This window comes from Eptesicus fuscus, chromosome 19 (genome assembly GCF_027574615.1).
Source record: "Eptesicus fuscus isolate TK198812 chromosome 19, DD_ASM_mEF_20220401, whole genome shotgun sequence".
Classification (NCBI taxonomy): Eukaryota; Metazoa; Chordata; class Mammalia; order Chiroptera; family Vespertilionidae; genus Eptesicus; species Eptesicus fuscus.
The window spans coordinates 36,051,722-36,069,793 of NC_072491.1; the positions used below are offsets into that span (position 1 = coordinate 36,051,722).

An 18,072-nucleotide genomic window follows, 5' to 3' on the forward strand; every position below is an offset into this window, starting at 1 on the left:
AAAACTCCAGCATGATGGTGTACTTGGGAGATAGTCAAGTTCTGTTAGAGACGATTTCCCTAGCCCTGGCCATTAATTGTTTTCATGGCTGTAGTGGTCATTGTAATGATTTAAAAATACATTACCTTACCAGAAGATGAAGAGGAAGAAGAAGAAGGAGAAGGAGAGGGAGAAGGAGAAGAGGAAGGAGGAGGAGACAGAGAGGGAGAAGGACAAGGAGAAGAAGAAGAAGAAGAAGTAAAATTCGAAGAGGTAGAACATGTTCGAACAGAGCCATCAGAAGAAGATGAAAGTCCGGAGAAAGCCTTGGAGCCCTCTCAGCTGGCCTCAGAGGTCCAAGCTGCCCCAGAAACACTTCCTGTTTCCTCTCCAGAGCCACCTGCAGCCCTGCCACCTGCTGCAGATGCCCCAGTGATACAGGTAACCGTTCATGAGTACTTTCCTACAGGGCATGCCGGTGTGCTTCCTTGACCAACAGCCTAAACAATTTATTCTGCCTTGAGGAAAAGATAACTATATGCCAGACATTTGTATGTGGAAGACAAAAGATTTCAGGGCAGTCACGATGTCTGGGAGAAAAGTCCCTATAGGTTATTCAACAGATCAGTTGTTATAACTGGTTTGACATGGTTTTCCATTAATAACACCCTCAAATTTGAGGCAATCTTCGTCTGGAAATTGTGTATATGTAACATATTCATAGAGAGCCAATATCATAAAGATTAGGTCTGCTCTGAATACAGATTTATGGTATAGGGTGAGAGTATGTAATTTGGGATGAAAAAGAACAATGAATATACTTTTGAAACTCTGCCTTTTCTATAGATAATATAGAAAGTGAATAGAGAAGCCATGGTAGTTTACGTCCCTCTTACCCTGAAACACCACTTTTGTTCAGTGTGCAAATGAAGCCTCATTTTCTGTGTATGTCATTTGATAAGATTATGTGTTGACAGAATTGTTTAAAAATTTTCTAAGCCAATTAGCTCATCCCAAATGTTGTACCCTGATTGGCTGACCTTAAATTTCTAAGATGACACTGGCCAGTTTTCAAGCCTTTGTGCTGACTACATGACACTTTCAGCAGATGGGTCCCAACTTGCTGAGTTTGTGGACAATGCAGACTCATCACGAATGAGCCCTGTTTTTGCACCTGCTTTCAAAGTGGATTGAAATTACCTATATAAACAAAACCTCAGAGTAAGAACTGGGGGATGGAAGTATATAATCTATGCTCTGCCTCCATAGACAACCAGGCTAAAATACTGTTATTTAAAGTTCCTAAAATCTTGAAAATCTGAGTATACCAATTGCACTGAAATGGAAAGAGGGGTGATAACTAAATGGGAATAAGTTTAATGGCTGGTTTAAGAAAAGAGGTTTTGGGAGCCCACATATATTAAAAATTAATTTTGGTCAATAGTTTGACATTTCTCCCATATCAAATGTTTTGTAAGTAACCTTCATTTTAGGGTTCCTGGTCAGGCTACCATCTTGTGGAAGACAAGCCCAGAAAAGAAGAGGGGGCACTGCAGAGGCCACAAAGAGGGTACTGTTAGCATTTCTGCCCTTAGCGCTTGCCAAGGGTGGGATGAACTAAAGCATGCACTGAAGCAGGCACTGCACACACAGTTCACAATTGTCAAACCCGAAGGGAACTAAAATCGACTGCCTTTTTTTCCCCTCTTCTTCTTTTTCTTGTTTTACTTTTGAATGTATCTGTCCTGATTAAGGGGGAGGTTGTATCCACTGGCTCTCTGCAGACTACAGAGTCTGAAACTCCAGTCCCTACAGCAACGGACACTGTGGATCCCTTGCTTTACCCTAGTTGGTATAAAGGCCAAACACGGAAAGCTACCACCAACCCACCTTCCACCCCAGTGAGCGAAGGTCTGGGGCACATAGGGCCTCCTGGTTCTGAGGATTCGAGTGTGCAGAAGGCAGAAGTGGCAGAAGCCGCAGCCAGTGAGAGGGCAGCAGTGAGTGGTAAGGAAACTAGTTCATCCGCAGCTACTTCTCAGGTTAGTGTTGATGCTCTTGTGTCTGAATGCTCCCCTGTGCCACCCAGGGTCCTGCTAGTAACCAGGGCTTCCAAAGGGGCAGACAGAAACCATGGCCTTGGGAAAATCTCAGGAACAGCTCAGCCCCCAACCCTGGCTTAAGCCTTATGTTGACTTGTTTTTTAAACCTTACATAAAACAAAAAATAAAAACCAATTTGACCTCACTCTGTGCATGAGTGGTGACCTCACACCTGGCTTCCCAGGGGAGGGGTCCAGAGAGCCTGGCCCTTAGGCATGCAGTTGAAAGCTGCTTTGCCTGCAGTGACTGGCTGGTGTCCCTGTTCCCCTTTGCAAGGCCACTTGCCCTTGCTCAGCCTACTCTATGTCCTCCTTGGGCTTCCAAAGACTAATAACCTGCTTTTGTGCCCTTCCCAGCAATCCTCAAGGAGTATGTTTGAATTGACTTCTAAGTCTGCTCTGGAAAATAACCCGTGATTCATGGATTCTGGGAGTGTGCTGGCTACAGCTAGGCAAAGATAGTCTTGGCTTGATTAAATTAGTGCTTCCCCTAAGCATGTGCTCCTGGGAACAGAAAAGCACAGGTTTTCTTCCATCAAATTTTTTAAAAAGGGACACTTACTTATTTTTTTCCTTTTTCTTATAATGAAAGTTTGACATCAGTGTCTTCTTCCTAACACTGGTTAGATGTTTGCATGGCTCAAAGATTCCCCAGAAGAAATCTACAATTTCTTCATGAGGAAGAATGTTCGTGGTTACTCAATACTCTTGAGCATTCTTAAATGCTGTGTGGGTGTGAGTGTCACCCAGACAAGGGGGCTGTCAAACAAATACTCTCGTTCCATGCTCCTGGGTCATCAGGTGATTACGAACAACAAACAACATTTTTTCAAAAATTAGAAAATTAGCTACTATCTTGACTGTATCTGCTCAAGTGAACCTTCTTTTCATGAGATAAAAAACCAAATGAGTTTTGGAAAATTAAAAGTAACAAACAGGCTTTTGTGCCATATATTTATTTTCACAGATGAAAATGACAAAAATAAATGTTTGGTTTGAGGAAAACTTTTGAAGTGGATTTCAGGTTTAAAAAATGGAGTGGGCATTGATTATTCTTAGAAAGTATGTGGGAATTCTTACATCTATAGTGGAAGTTGAGTGAGGAGGAGCTGTTTTCTGAACAGACCCTGTGAGGAGCACAAAATAGGGCTCTGAACCAAAATGAAAAGTCCATCTGAATGATGTTGGGAAAATTATTTGTGATAATATCAGTGAAGTTTTCTTCTTGTTTCCTCACAGGAGTTAGCAATCTGCCTAGCACTTTTGGCTTTTCTTATACTTCACTACATCTGGAGTCAGATTCAGTGCTTGATTTTTACTTTAATGGGTAGGAAACATTTTCTTTTCCCTTGACTAACATCTCATGTAGTTTCTTTTATCATGTTTCTCTTCTGTAGGCCCAGAGATGAATTTCTCCCAACCTTGAGGCTCAGCCACCTAAAAAAGAACCAAGTTCCTAGACAATACTGTGGCATCGAGCTCCCACAATGCAATCACCTCAAGGCACCTTCCTGAGGAGAATTGCTCCATTATCTAATCCTGCATGGAGGGGATCCTGATTCAGAAGTGACTCCGTGGGCAATTATTCAGTAATCCAGTAACAATGGACCCTCCAAATGGCCATTAAAGGGGGGGAGGGGGGGGGGGCGCAGTTTCAAAAGGCATCCATGATGCTGTGGGAATTCACTGCTCTTATAATACAGGGAGGAGTAACAAAGGACTCTGTAGGGTTTCCATAGATTAAGTAGCAGCATTTTATCTGCTTTTACCAGAGGGGCCCAGGAAGTGGCCAGATGACTCCTATTGGGGTTACATAGGCAATTCTTGGTCTGGTGGGCAGTTGGACTAGGTCAGTGGTCGGCAAACTCATTAGTCAACAGAACCAAATATCAACAATACAACGATTGAAATGTCTTTTGAGATCCAAATTTTTTAAATTTAAACTTCTTCTAATGCCACTTCTTCAAAATAGACTCACCCAGGCCGTGGTATTTTGTGGAAGAGCCACACTCAAGGGGCCAAAGAGCCACATGTGTCTCATGAGCCGCAGTTTGCTGACCACGGGTCTAGGTGATTTCTCAGTTGTCTTTGAACCCTCAGACTCTACAGTCTTTTCTGGGAGAGGGGGGCCCTGAGAGAAAGGTGCCCTGGGTACAGCAATATTAGGGGGATTGCAGCCAGGTGAGATCTGAATGAGTAAAGAGTCAGAGATCAATGTTCTCTTACCAGCCATAAAGAATTAGAACCAGAGAAAAGTCATAAAGCCAACCAACAGCAGGTTATTTTTAAGAAACCTCTCTCATAGTCAATCCTTTTCTTGATTACTGTTGGGAGGTTTGCTCAGGGACTGACATCTTACTCCTTTAATAATCCTTTGAATGTTACCAGTTTAATTAGTAATATTTAAAGATTCAAACCCCATGAACTTTTAGTAAATGATCCTGCTGGACCTGAGACCCAGCTCCCTGTACCTATAGCTCAGAAGCAATTCAGGGTGACTGTGCTGAAAGGCCTCAGTTATTTCTGGCTCGTTGACTTTTTCTAGGGTTGACATCAACTCTTCTGAAAGCTCCCATCATACAGTACCTTTTTGCCTCATTAGCTGTCTTCTCAGCAAAGGCAGTGGGATCTTAGTGGATTCCTGTCATGTCTTTAACTGTGTGTGAGTGGGACCTGCCCCCTCTGGTTAATAGTTAGCCAGAAACCTGTGCCCCTAGAATGTTCTGAGTGCCCTTATAGTCTGCTGTCATTATTTATGTGGAAGAGTAGTGGGAGGACGTATTGGCCATGGACTCAGTGGGGCAAATGGGGAGAGAGAAAACTCCATGCTACTGGAATAATCTAATGTGGATCTGAATAATTGTCTGAAGAGTCTAGCTTACATTCTGAGAAGTCAGGTTTTGGGCTTGGTTGCCATACATCCTTGTAATACTTCTCTGAGTCTGCAGGGGGAGAGTCATGCTTCTTGTCTGCCATCCACTGAGCCCATGTCATGTACACTGACATTCATGTGTCTGTTTGGTGGGATGAGGGTGAGGCAAGTGGGGATGAGGGGAGGTAGGGTGAATTGACATTCAGTTTTGCAAAGAGCCCTGCTTGTGTAGTTCTTGGTGTTTGAGAAAGGGCCTTTCACATAGAGAAGAAAATCTGTTTATGATGAAGTACCATTCTTTGATCCATGAAAGAAGATATGGACATATAGATAGAGACCTCACCAAAGTATTAGACTCCTGTCCTTTGAAATTTTTGCAGGCCTGATTCACCTTCATCACCTCAGAACCCAGCTCACTAAATTAGTATTTGTCCAATGCAAGGTTAGCTTTTTGGAATTTCATACTTCATTAGTCTTCCCCTGAATATTTAGAGTATGATACAAAGTTCTCCTTGATTCACTGGTCCCATGTCAGGGAATGAGGTTGCCTCAGAAACTCAGAAGCATCTCAGCTCACTTGCTCATCTGTAAACTCACTTCAGACTTCATCAGCCAGACTGCAAATCTTTTAAGAACAAATTCTATTACCAGGTGCTTTCCTCATGGCCATTCACCTGCCTTTACTTTTGCTGCCTGTGATTTCATGCAATCTCTACTTTATCATGTACCTTCTCTCTTCACCTAATCACATAGGCAGATTGTGTGTTAGAAGCTGGTCATGGCAAGAACTAGACATCAATTCCCTCCACCAGTGGGGAATGGGGACTTAGCTTTTTGATAGATCAGAAGAGCATTGTTGCCTTCCCCATCCTCATTCTCAAAGAAAAAATAATTTCTCAACAAGGTTTGAATTCAGCCCTATATCAACTTTGATCTCATAGAAGACATCCTTCTGCAGGATACACTTTGAAACTGTTCACACCCCATTCCTCCCAGAAAATCTTGTGAAAGAGGTCACAGGTCAAACTATGCAAAGCCTCTATACATGAACTGGTCTTTAGCTAGAAAATTGCCCTCTAAGTTCCACCATTCTAGGCCATGACTGCTATATCCTCAGTCAATGCAAAGAGTTTGGTGGAAATGATATTTGACCTATGTCATGTGTTAATTTTAAATTTTATTTTGAAAAAATTACACCAGGCCCTAGTTAACCTCAGAAGACAGGACAATAATAAGGTGGGGAAGACTTTGTGAGACAGGTTGGCTTCCCTTAGAAAGCAGTCTCTATGAGCCTCACTTCCTGGGGATGCCTGGTTCAATCTGCTTCCATCTGCTGCCCTTCTTCTTCCTACACTACTTACATGAAAATTACACCTGGGGGTTAACACAGGGACTGCCTCCACTCCCATCCTACCCCCATGGACAATTGGGTATTTTATTGGGAATGTCAGTGGCAATTAGATTTTTTCAGAAGTGGAAGCAGTAATGTTTCTGTTCCCCTTTCTTTCTTCCCATGGAGGTTTAGTGGCCTTGGGTGAAAGAATTTGTCCAAACCATTTAATAGGAGCTGTTCAGGGAACAGGGATTTCCAAATAAATGTCTCCTTATTTGGTAGATTAACTTTGCAGCTGCTCTGGCTGATATTTGATCTTGACCATGGCAGCTGCCTCAAGGTCAGAAGACCACCCCATCTTCCCCATCTTCCCCTCTTCTCTCTCTCTCTCTCTCTCTCTCCACCAACAGCTAATTACTTTGGAAATAGGGACTTGGACATTAAAATTTCTGCCTCTATAAAGAACCACAGCTCATATATTTTACCAGAGCATGAATTTGTAGTTATATAATACCCAAAAAAACTTTATAGCTATTTGTTGTTTTCAAGAATAGAACATCCACTTGTTACATTCCATTCTTCAAGTCTGAAAATAGACAAATAAGTTGGTCAGACATTCTGCTAAGATATGAGGCACTGAAAAGATCAATGAAATTAGGAGAAAGAATTTAGGTCCCAGACTTTCTGCTTCTACACCTTACTCTGGGGATATTTCTTTGAACTTCAGTTTGCTCACCAGGAAAATAAAATAACGATCAATGAGAAGATTCATCTATTTACACAATGTTAGTACTAAAATTTTAATAAATTGTTTCAAGATGTTTTCATTGGGAGGATTATGGACTTAGGACTGATACAAACCACTCTGAGTGACAATAACAACAAATGATTCTCACTAAAATTGATAGCCCCTTGCATTTTCCAAAATATATTCCTTGTCTTGAAGCTCTTATATAAATCCCCATTTCCCAAACTGTTTTTCCAACACCCATTTAACTGAATGCTTACACAGCCCTTTAGATGCTATAAACTCCATAAAAGCCCATGATGACTCAACTCTGAAGTCCACCAAAAGACATTTTTAGAATCCATTGCCCAGTAGAGCAAAGACAGAATGTACACATTAGAGACAGTCACAAAATATTAGGTGAATGAAAAGATGTGATTCTTAAAAATTTACCTATTTTATATGTAAAGTTCAAGAACGTTTTACAAATATGTAGCATTGTATAGCCACTAGCACAACTAAGATATAGTATATTTCTGTTATTCCAAAAAGTTCCCTCATGTGTCTTTGCAGTTAAGTCAACTCCCTGTATCCCAGCTGATTTTTTGCTTGTCATTATAGTTTTGCCAATTCTAGAAAGTCATATAAGTGAAAAGATGCATTCTGTAGACTTCTGTGACTGGCTTCTTTCACTTAGCATAATGCTTTTGAGATTTCTACATTTTGTTTCATGTATCAGAAGCTCATTTCTTTTTATCCCGAGTAATATTCTATCGAATGGATATGCCACAATTTATTTATTCATCACTTGATGGATGATTGTTGTGTTGTTAGCAGTTTTTTCTATTTATAGTTAAGGCTTCTATGAACATTCACATGTAAGTCTTTGTGAATGTGTCTTTCAGTAAATACCTAGGAGTGGAATTGCTGGATTATGTGGTAAATTCATGGTTAACTTCATCAGAAACGGTCAAACTTTTCTATATTGTCTATTCAATTTTGTGTTTCTCCCAGCAATGTAAGAGAGTTCTAGTTACTCCACATCCTAGACAGAACTTGGTATTGTGCTAATCTTTTACATTTTTGCCATTCTAATGGATCTGTAAGGTATCTTCTTGTAGTTTTAATTTGCATTTTCCAGATGACTAATGATGTTTAGCATTTTTTCATGTGCTTCTTAGTCATTTTAAAATTTACTTTAATGAACTATCTGTTCCTATATTTTGCTGACTTTTTTATTCGGTGTTCGTCATCTTGGAGAATTATAAAATTCTTTATGTATTTTGGATAAAACTCTCTTATCAGACATGTTTTGCAAATATTTTCTCCCAGTCTATGGCTTGCCTTTTAATTTTCTTAATAATGTATTTTGAAGATCAAACATTTTTTGTTTTAATGAAGTCCAATTTGTCATTTTTCTCCTTTTGATTTGGGCATTTTGTATCCTATTTAAGAAATCTTGGCTTACCTCAAAATCAAAAGATTTTCTCCTATGTTTTCTTCTAGAATTTTTTATAGTTTTAGCTCTTAAATTAGATCTAAGATCATTTTAAGTTAATTTATATATGTGTGGAGTAAGAATAAAGGTTTTTAGTTTTTGTGTGTTTGTTTGTTTTCCATATAGATATTCACTGGTTTCAGCACTGTTGAAAAAGACTATCCTTTCCTCACTTGATGATTGTAGAAATTTAAATGACCACATATGTGTGGATCTACCTCTTGACTCTCTATTTTGTACCATTGACCTGTATGCTTGTCCATCTACCAATATCACACTGTTGTGATTAGTATAACTTTATAGAAGTCTCCAGAACAGGTCACATAAGTCCTCCACTTTATTGGTTTTATTTGGCTTTTTTTTTCTTCTATTTTTGGTCTATTTCCTACTGCATTCATTTTTGCTCTTCATTATTTTTATTCTTATGCTTACTTTGGACTTCATTTATTTCTTCTCATTCTAGTTCATTCTGTGGGCTAAAGCTTGGATTATTGATTTTAAATATATTTTGTTTTTTTCTAATAAAAGCACGTAATGCTATAAATTTTCCTTTAATCACTGCTTACATCATCCCAGAAGATTTGATATGTTGTATTTTTACTTAATTCAAAATATTTTCTAATTTACCTTCTGCTTTCTTCTTTGACCCCTGTGTTATTTAGATGAATAGTATTTAATTTCTAAATATTGGGAGATTTTCTAGACATATTTCTGGTTTGATTCTGTTGTGAAGAAAGAGTATTCTTTATATGATTCCAATCCTTTTAAATGTATTAAGATTTATTTTATGGCCCAAAATATGATCTAACTTAGTGAATGTTCCATGTGCAATTGAAAACATTGTATTTTCTGTTGTTGTTGGGTGGTGTGTTCTATAAATATCAATTAGGTCAGTTGATTTGTAGTGCTGTTCAAGTGTATTATAACCTTACCAATTTCCATTTAACTTGTTTTATCAATTGCTGGGAGAGGAATTTTGAGATAGCTGACTATAATTGTGGCTTTATCTACTTATCTTCTAAGTTCTATCAATTTTGAAACTCTGTTTAGGTGTATTCACATTTAGCATTGCTATATTGTTATATTTTCTTGAAGAATTAATCCCAAGGTAAGTGTTTAAAAAAAGATAACTTCTATCTTTCTTCTTTTTCTGTCTGCCTACTTGAATGGCTATAAAGAGGGGTCTTCATTCACATATACTATCTTTTAAGGCATCTTAGAAAAGAGAGGGGGCAGATGGGAAGGAACTTGGAGGAGAAAGGTGCTGACAATCCTTAAGGCATTCCAAATGATTGGCCATAGGGAAGGCCTCATGGCCTAAATCTAACAAGTCTGTCTCCCCTTCCTCCTCCAGCCATGTACAAAGTCAAATATAGCAAAGGCTGGGATGGCTGAGGTTCCCGATGCTTTTAAGTGACTAGACTGAACTTTACAAGCTGGTGATCAGTTGTCATTGGTCTGTGGGTTTCTATTTTTAGCTTTGATGTAAATTGCTTTATGAACTAATGTCTCTGTACACTTTCATGACACACCTGCACTCTAGTTCACTCCTTGTCCTGTCTAAACCTGTTTCCACAGAGGTGACCCTGTCAAGAGCCAGGGACTTCCAGAACCGGGCTTATTTTCTTAGTAAAGAAGGTATAAGGTTCCAAATCTAAGAAGGTGCAGTTTGTCCCTTCTGTCCTAAGTGTTCCTCTCTACATATCATAAGATATGTAGACAGAACCTGAGGAACAATGTGGGTCACCCCGACCTGTGAGCTCTTCATTCTAAAATAGCAGAAGGATGTGTGGAGATCAAGGCCAGTATGAAAAATGTCACCAACAAAACTAGCCCATGGCCATCTTAGTTCCCAACCCAGGCTCTATAAAGGTACTTCCAGAGGAAAATTTTTTAAATAATTGAGAAAGAAAGGAGGAAAGAAAAGGAAAGGTAAGGAAAGAGAAAGCTCTATGGTTTAAATGGTTAAAAACACACTTGGGAGCTAACAAAGATTCTTTAGTCTTCTTGAAGCTCAGGGTTTAGTCCCTAGACTCTCAGAAACTAATATGTGTCCAGAGACCTAAGACCTTATCAAATGTTTTATCATCCCAAGATTCAGTCCCCTTGAAAATATTCATGTTTTCCTAAACTAGAATGAGCAATAGGCCAAAGTATCCTTGGGGAGCCCTGGGTCTCCACAAGGTGTCACACACAAAAAAGATAAAACCATTTTCATGCAAATAACCTTTGAGACCAGATCTTTGACTCTGATTTCAAGGGCAAATATCAATTCCAGCTGCTACCAGAGACTGAGAGGTGAGAGATACCCGAGGCTAGAGGGCTGGAAGGCTTCTTTTCTGAGCAAGATTAATTTCACAAGTTATTATAAGAACATTTTAAAAAATAAAGTAGGAGATCAAAAACATGATTTCCCACGAGTGTGACTATAGGTTCTGTGTTTTTTGAAATGATCTATTTAATTTTCCAGAACAGCAGAAATGAATGAAAATGTAACTATGTTCTCTAAATTTAATTGAGGGACTCAGGGTGTCGAACTATTTTCTAACAGAAATTCCTACCAAGAGTGATTGAATTAGGAGATTCGAGCTTACAAACCACTGATATGCCCTGTGTCCTGACTGCTGGAATTTCAAAGCTTATAAAAAATAGATAGAAACTGACCATTGGTCAGGATGGCCTGCATTTACTGCTTAACATTGTCCAGGATTTAATAATCCTGGAAATCATAAGACGTTATAATAATGAAATACACGCATTTTTACATAGAAAAAATTATAGAAGAGAGTAAGGTTTTTCTTAAACAAGTAAGCTTTAGTGAGGCTATTACATTAACATTATTAATGCTCTTTCATTTATATCCTATAATTGCAATTCTCTTTTTCTGGGATTATTTTTTAGGAAAAGTGACATCCTAATAATTGTCAATTGGGGGCTTTTCTAGAAGGAAAAAAAAACTATACTAAAAAATGTAGAATAAATTTCTCAGGATCAAATAGCATCCTTAGTAAATGTCACTCTATTAGGAAGCTAAATGGGTGTATCCATTTTAAAAGGGAAAATATAATGTAAATTATGTGTGAGCAATGTAATGAATTCATTTCCCCTGGCAACCTGTGCTTACAGCTCTACAATTCCATGAAAACTGCAACGCAGGTACCAGGGAGAGCTCTCTGGGGAAGTTGTTATGACATTGCTAATTGAGTTTTGCTTCCTGTGTTTTTAAATTGTTTTATTATTTTCATTAAATCTAAGACCTATATCAGTGTTGTACATCCTGTGGATTTTTTCCTGTCCTTATTTATGTATCTCAGTGATTTCCATGAAATGCCTTTGTCCCCACTGCAGTCCACAAAAATAAGAATTAATCCACCATATGTTAACGCATCTAAAAAACCAATTCTATGTGGCAACGGCTGTAACTAATGTGTACATATTGCTTTATCATTTACAAAGTCTTTCATAGAAATTCTCTCATTTAAACCTCCCAACCACCCGGAACATAAGGAATTGCTAAACTTCTCCATTTTATATTGAGGGATCATAGAGGATGAGTGACTTGCTCAAGATCACAGAGCAGTTGGAGCTTGGTGCCCAATGATCCCTCATCTTTCCCTATGGAGTGTGTGCGTACAGTACAGTAGAGGACAAGCCCACATCTAGGAAAAGTGGGTGAATCCCCACTTCACCTGGGCTGATGTGACTGAAGCAAAAATAGTGTGACCAAAGGTTCCCTTGGTTTGATTCACTACTCATGACATATTGGCACAGCCTCAGGAGGGCAGAGGTCGTTTCTGGCCTCCACTGCTTATAGGGATGCGACCGTCTATTGCAAATGAGAGCATTCCTATCCTGTAGTTGCACCCCATGCTGCTGGCCAACCTGCCTCTCTAGCTGACTGCCAGGGTGGAGTGGGCCATCCTGAGTCTCTTCTGCTCAACAACACAAGCTGCCCCTTTTCTCTTTGAATTTGTGGCCACTACTAACAACTCTCAGCACTTTATCTTAGAATTACTTGGAGCAAGTTCTTCAATCCTTATGAGACTGAGTTTTTTCCTCTGTAAATTGGGTATAATAATACTATCATCCTCCCATAGCTCTTGAGAACCTGTCTGACCTATTTGTCTAACACAAGACAAAGAAGCCCTTGACTGAAGAATTATCTAATTAGCAGTTCTTTGTAATTCAGTTCTTTCAGAAACAGTGAGGACACACACACTCTACACTGGACACATGATTGTCAGGTCCATATCTGAGAAAACAGCTGGCTTTAAGTTTTTGCTAGACTATGACACATGTGTTTTACCTCCTTCCAGCTCCCCACCTGACCCCATCAATTCCTAGACACCATGTTTAAAACAAACCACACAGAATACACTGTACTTCTTCCCTTGGGTTAAGAGCTTGTTTCATAAGCCTGAGGAAATTACTCTGGCTTCAGTTCTTCCCTTAGCAGAAGAAAGTGGCTAATGGCAATGAAGTTCCCAAATTAATTCCCTTTGCCCATCCCCTCAGTATGTATAGCTATAAATCCTCTCAAGGAAAAAAAATGCTCTTTAGCGAGTGTTTTCCTTCCAGAGCTCCTTTTGGAATAGGGGAATACCTATTTTCTTCTTCCTCTAGCTTTCATGGAGACTCTGCTATATTTTCACAGTTCTGTGCTTCATTCCTAACATATCTTGGTTGCTCTGCCACCAAGCAGAAGTGTCTGCGTTCCTTTGAGAGAAATGCCCACAATGTCAGACCTGAAAGTTTCCAGGGCTTAGACTCTTGCCTGTGTGAGTCACAGACCTGCCTCAGTTACTTCTCAGACATAACAACTGGCCCAGGCTCTTGGCTGTGCTTTCTTTTCCAGTCTGGAATCCATAATGAGCTATCCAAGGGTCTGAGCTATCCTTGAGCTATCCAAGGGTCTGAGATTCAGGAATGCTAAGTAGGGGAGCAGGCCAATGCTTGGGTTTAGTCTTTCTGAATGAGCATTCTAAATGTGACTTCAGAGTTCCTACTCACACCTGTTTCCGGCATCTGGCTTTGATTCTCTGACCCAGCCTAGCAGGTGCAGGGTGCTTGCCCACTCAGAAGCCTCAAGTCTAACCTTACCCCTCCTATCCACATTTCTTTAAGGCAAATGTATTTCATTATAAACAGACAAGGTTTCTTCTGAATTGGCCTCGAAAGACTGGCATTTCACATGCAGTGGTTACCAGATCCTACTGTCAGGTTGGATTTGTGATTAACACTCACAGCAACAGAGAGGAGACAGAGGCCCAAGAATAGGGGTCTGGACACAAACTTCCTCACTGTCCCTAGCATCCCTGTTAGTGGCCTAGCATGGTGGCTAACATGTCCACAAAAGTCATGGCAACAAAATCCACAAACAAACCAAACAGAATACACCGTACATCTTCTCCTGGGTTAAGAAAAAGTGAACGAGTTTCATAGGATAAGACATGGACATTTCTAGGCAAAATGTTATCTTGCAGGAGTGTACATCAAGCCATTGTCACCCATTAATATATTACTTGCAATTCAGTTAATCAGCTTAATTACTATCACTTGGATAAGCCTGAGGGAAGGGGATACAAGATTGATAAATTTTAATGGATCAGGATCATGGGTGATATAGGGGATGATCATTTGGGGAAGGGCTGAGGTTGGCACCTCATGGAGTCTTAGGAAGCTTAGAGGCAGCCTGAGGGCACTGATTACTGATCAAAACGACCTGGCAAAGCTCACCCTTTTACTTTGGGTCAGTCAAAAATATAATAATTCTCCTCCTCAATGTGGCTACCCAGACTTGTGCCAGAATGAATGTCAGGAAAGCATCTGTTTAGTTTTGTTCAGTTGGTGGACCATTTAGGTAAAAAGGGGTTGCTGGCATTGCCCACAAGCCAAAACAAGAGCATGTTCAACAATCTGCACCCCGTTATATCCCAATGCTAAGTGCCCAGGAACACATCTGGCCGCAGTTGAACAATGAAAGCAGTTTCATGCTTTGATTTTCAAGAATCTTGCTACAAGAAACATGTTGGCTTTTTAAAAAATTCATTACACTTAGCATAAAAATCAAGTAAAATATTCCACTGAGCATTTTACTCTCTTTTCTTTGACACCTTCCTACTAAACCTAGCCTTCTATTAAGAGCAACAAGTTGGTGTTGCCCTTGTGACTACAAAGGCAACATTAATGGAAAAGCAGGTCAAGTAAAAGAAAATGTTGACAGATGCATAAATACAAGATATAATTTGCTTTCCTCTTAACTCTGCTCTGAGCACAGCAATTGTACAAGCACAATGATAAGGAGCCACTGAAACCAGGCTTGCATCAGGGAGGCAAAAGGGGGTTGTGGGCATTGTGGAAAGCAAAGCAGGAGAGAGAGAGAGAGAGAGAGAGAGAGAGAGAGAGAGAGAGAGAGAGAGAGAGAGAGAGAGAGAGAGAGAGGAGAGAGAGAGAGAGAGGGAATTAACTCAGTTCAAAGGAGCAGCACTGCTCAGCACTCCATGCAGGGGTTATTTCTGGGTGCTACATTTCCATTTTGTCAAGAGAACCTGCAAATTCAGATTTTAATGTCAAGTCTCCTAATTTAAAAACAATTAATTGTGGTAAAAATATATAACATAAAGATTACCATTTTAACAATTTCTAAATTACATTTCAGTGGTGTTAAGTATATTCCCTTTGGTATATCCCCTTTGTTGTACAACTAATCGCCAGAACTTTTTCATGCTGCAAAACTGAAAGTCTGTACCCAAACTGAAACAACACCCCATTGCCCTCTACCCCTAGCCACTGTCAACCACCATTCTACTTTCTGTTTCTATGAATTTGACTACTTTAGATATCTCATGTAAGTGGAATCATACAGTATTTGTCTTTTTCTGATGGGCTCATTTTATTTAGCCAGTGTCCTCAAGGTTCATCCATGTTGTAGTGAAATGGAATTTTTGGACCAGAACACGCGGTGTTCCTCTGGGCAGGATGGTTCCCGGGCTCTTTGTCCACAACGGAAGGTGGTATAGCAAAGGTGGAAATTTATTAAAGAACAAGTACAGGCTCCCATGTGGGGAGGGGTAAGAGTCCCACTGAGTCCCTGTTTCCACAGTTTATAAAGGCTGTAGATCTGTGTGACTTGATATCCCCTCTGATTGGTCACTATTCCCTTAGACTGGTTACTATAGTAACTCCTGCGCTCCTGCCCCATGTTTTCTTATTTCCGTTGGGCTTTCTTCTTCTTCTTCTGGATGAGGGGCTTCCTTCCCTTTATTTTATAAATATAGACCTTCTGCTGTTCCCAGCACCCTCATTCTATGGAAATGTACCTGTTGCAGCTTTTCAGCTTCCCTATTCTATGGAAATATACCTTCTGCTGCTCTGCCACCCTGTGCTTCTTCCATGGTCCCCTTAATTTCTAAAATTTCCTAAACCTGTCTTTTTTCTCCCCTAAAAATTCCTGTTTCAGTAGCATGTGCCAGAATTTCCCTTCTTTTTAAGGCTGAATAATATTCCATTATATGTACATGCCACATTTTGTTTATTCATCCAGTGATGGACACTTGGGTTGCTTCCAGCTCCTAACTATAGTGAACAGGGCTGCGATAAACACAAGTGTGCAAATACCTGTGCTAGTCCCTGCTTTCATTTCTTTTGAGTATATAACCAAAAATGGAATTGCTGGGTGATATGGTCATTCCATGTTGAATTTTTTGAGGAACCATCTTACTATTTTCCACATAGCTACACCATTTTACATTCCCATCAACAGCAAAAAAGTTTCTTTTCTCCACATCCTTGCCCCTGATTTTTAAATATTTTTCTCCCAAAGATATTCTGGATAACCTATGCTCTTGGCCCCCACTCTGGCACTGGCCTTTCTTCTCTGAAAGATAGCTTATCTGAAAGATAAGTTCCATATTGTTTGGAAGAAAATCTCATAACTGACTGAGAACATGAGGGTGTGAAAGCAGCAAACTGTTTAATATCAAGTTTTGAAGGCTGTAGGGTATTAGCAACTAACAACATTTAAAATGAAAGATTTTAAACTCGAGTACAGAAAAGCACAAAAATATATGGAAATTCTGAAAGCAGTCCCAAATGGTTTGTTAGCAACCAGCAGTTTCACACAGACTATATTCCTCTGCAGAAAATACGTTACCCAACTAGCATCATCCTTTAGATATTTTAGAACAGCTACTGAGGTAGTATTTTTAGATTAGAAATTGTCTTCAAGGAAAAGAAGCTACAAAATGGACTTGATGGTCTGTTCCTCCAGGCAGAATTCATATTTACTTCTTCAGAATGGTTAGAAAAAAGTATTTTACACATCAATGATATGCCCAGTTTACTTAGTGGTTGTTGTTTTTTTGTAGGATTTGTGAGAGTAAGGTGACTATGGTGGGGAGACGAATTTGATGTGTGTAAATAGGCACAGGATTCTGTCAAAATGATGTTCATTCCACCTCTACTTCAAGCACATTGAGGTAGCCAGCCCATTACCAACAGAATCCAATAGCAACCTTTTTGTAAAAGCCCAACTGCACTTGATGTCTCAACTGTTCCTTCATAGAAAACCACATGCCTCAGTTTTATTCTACTGTGGCTAATATGATTTTATCATCTTAGGGAGCAACATAGCCATGGAGAGATAATTCCAAAGTCATAAGGACTTGGGATAATTTTGCTGAACTTGAAACAGTACCCCAAAACATATATTTAGGGTAAAATCTGGTAAAGTGCAGGACAGGCACTCATTTTTCACTTGAAAGTATTTTGAGTGGCAACAAAACTACTACATACTAGTATTTATCCAAGTTCTGCTTTGCCTGTGATAGGTATTGTCCATTCATATAGCAGCTTCATAAAATCACAAGGAGTGTCTAAGTTGAATGCATGTGCCTACCTCATTGCTTTAAAATTAATGGCGTTTTAATCCAGTGGGATAATCTAAGTCATCAGAATATGTCTTAGCCTGTCTTTGGTAGTTCTCCTAGGAAGACCTGTGTTTGTCATGGTCCCTTTAAGTATAAGGAGTTTGAGTTTATATATCAAATTGCATTTCAACAAGACTTCTTTATAATTGTCTCTCATTTCATCAAGTTATAGTTTAAACTCAAAACAACATAAATACAGGGTGTGGCAAAAGTAGGTTTATAGTTGTAAATATGTGAAACATGGAGTTTATTCTTGTATTATTATTTGATTATTGTATTATCTTCTATACAAATAACTGTAAACTTACTTTTGCCCTACCCTGTAAATTTCACTTATAGATTAGATTGAACAATTACTTCAAAATTATAACTTGTATCTGTCATGTATCTATAAAAGAGAAGTGTTTTTTATAGTGGTATCTATAAAAGACAGATATTTCTTTAGAAGTATTGATGTTATTAGATTTTTATGGCCTAAAGAAAAAAAGTCCTTTCATTCATGATTTGCTCAAAACTAAGCCTGCATTTTTGCAAAAATTATACTATATATATTCACATCCTAGTAGAAATTCTTACTTTAGCAGTGCAGAGATTTGTCCTGCAATATCATGTGATGTAACAATGTCATTTAAACA

The 18,072-nt window shown here is 39.2% G+C and overlaps 2 protein-coding genes across 3 annotated transcripts in view; one reads left to right on the top strand and one right to left on the bottom strand.

Moving 5' to 3' along the window:
* The window catches only part of CRH (corticotropin releasing hormone), a 339,387-nt gene that overhangs the window by 130,380 nt on the left and 190,935 nt on the right, over window positions 1-18,072 (bottom strand). The window lies entirely within an intron of this gene.
* Window positions 1-18,072, top strand: part of TRIM55 (tripartite motif containing 55) — a 40,010-nt gene that overhangs the window by 20,714 nt on the left and 1,224 nt on the right. The window contains exons 8-9 of one of the 2 annotated variants that reach the window (XM_028158795.2): window positions 134-420; window positions 1,734-2,021. In XM_028158795.2, coding sequence (XP_028014596.2) covers window positions 134-420; window positions 1,734-2,021 — 575 coding nt within the window. The remainder of the gene's footprint in view (window positions 1-133; window positions 421-1,733; window positions 2,022-18,072) is intronic. The other variant, XM_028158797.2, reaches the window with a different exon arrangement.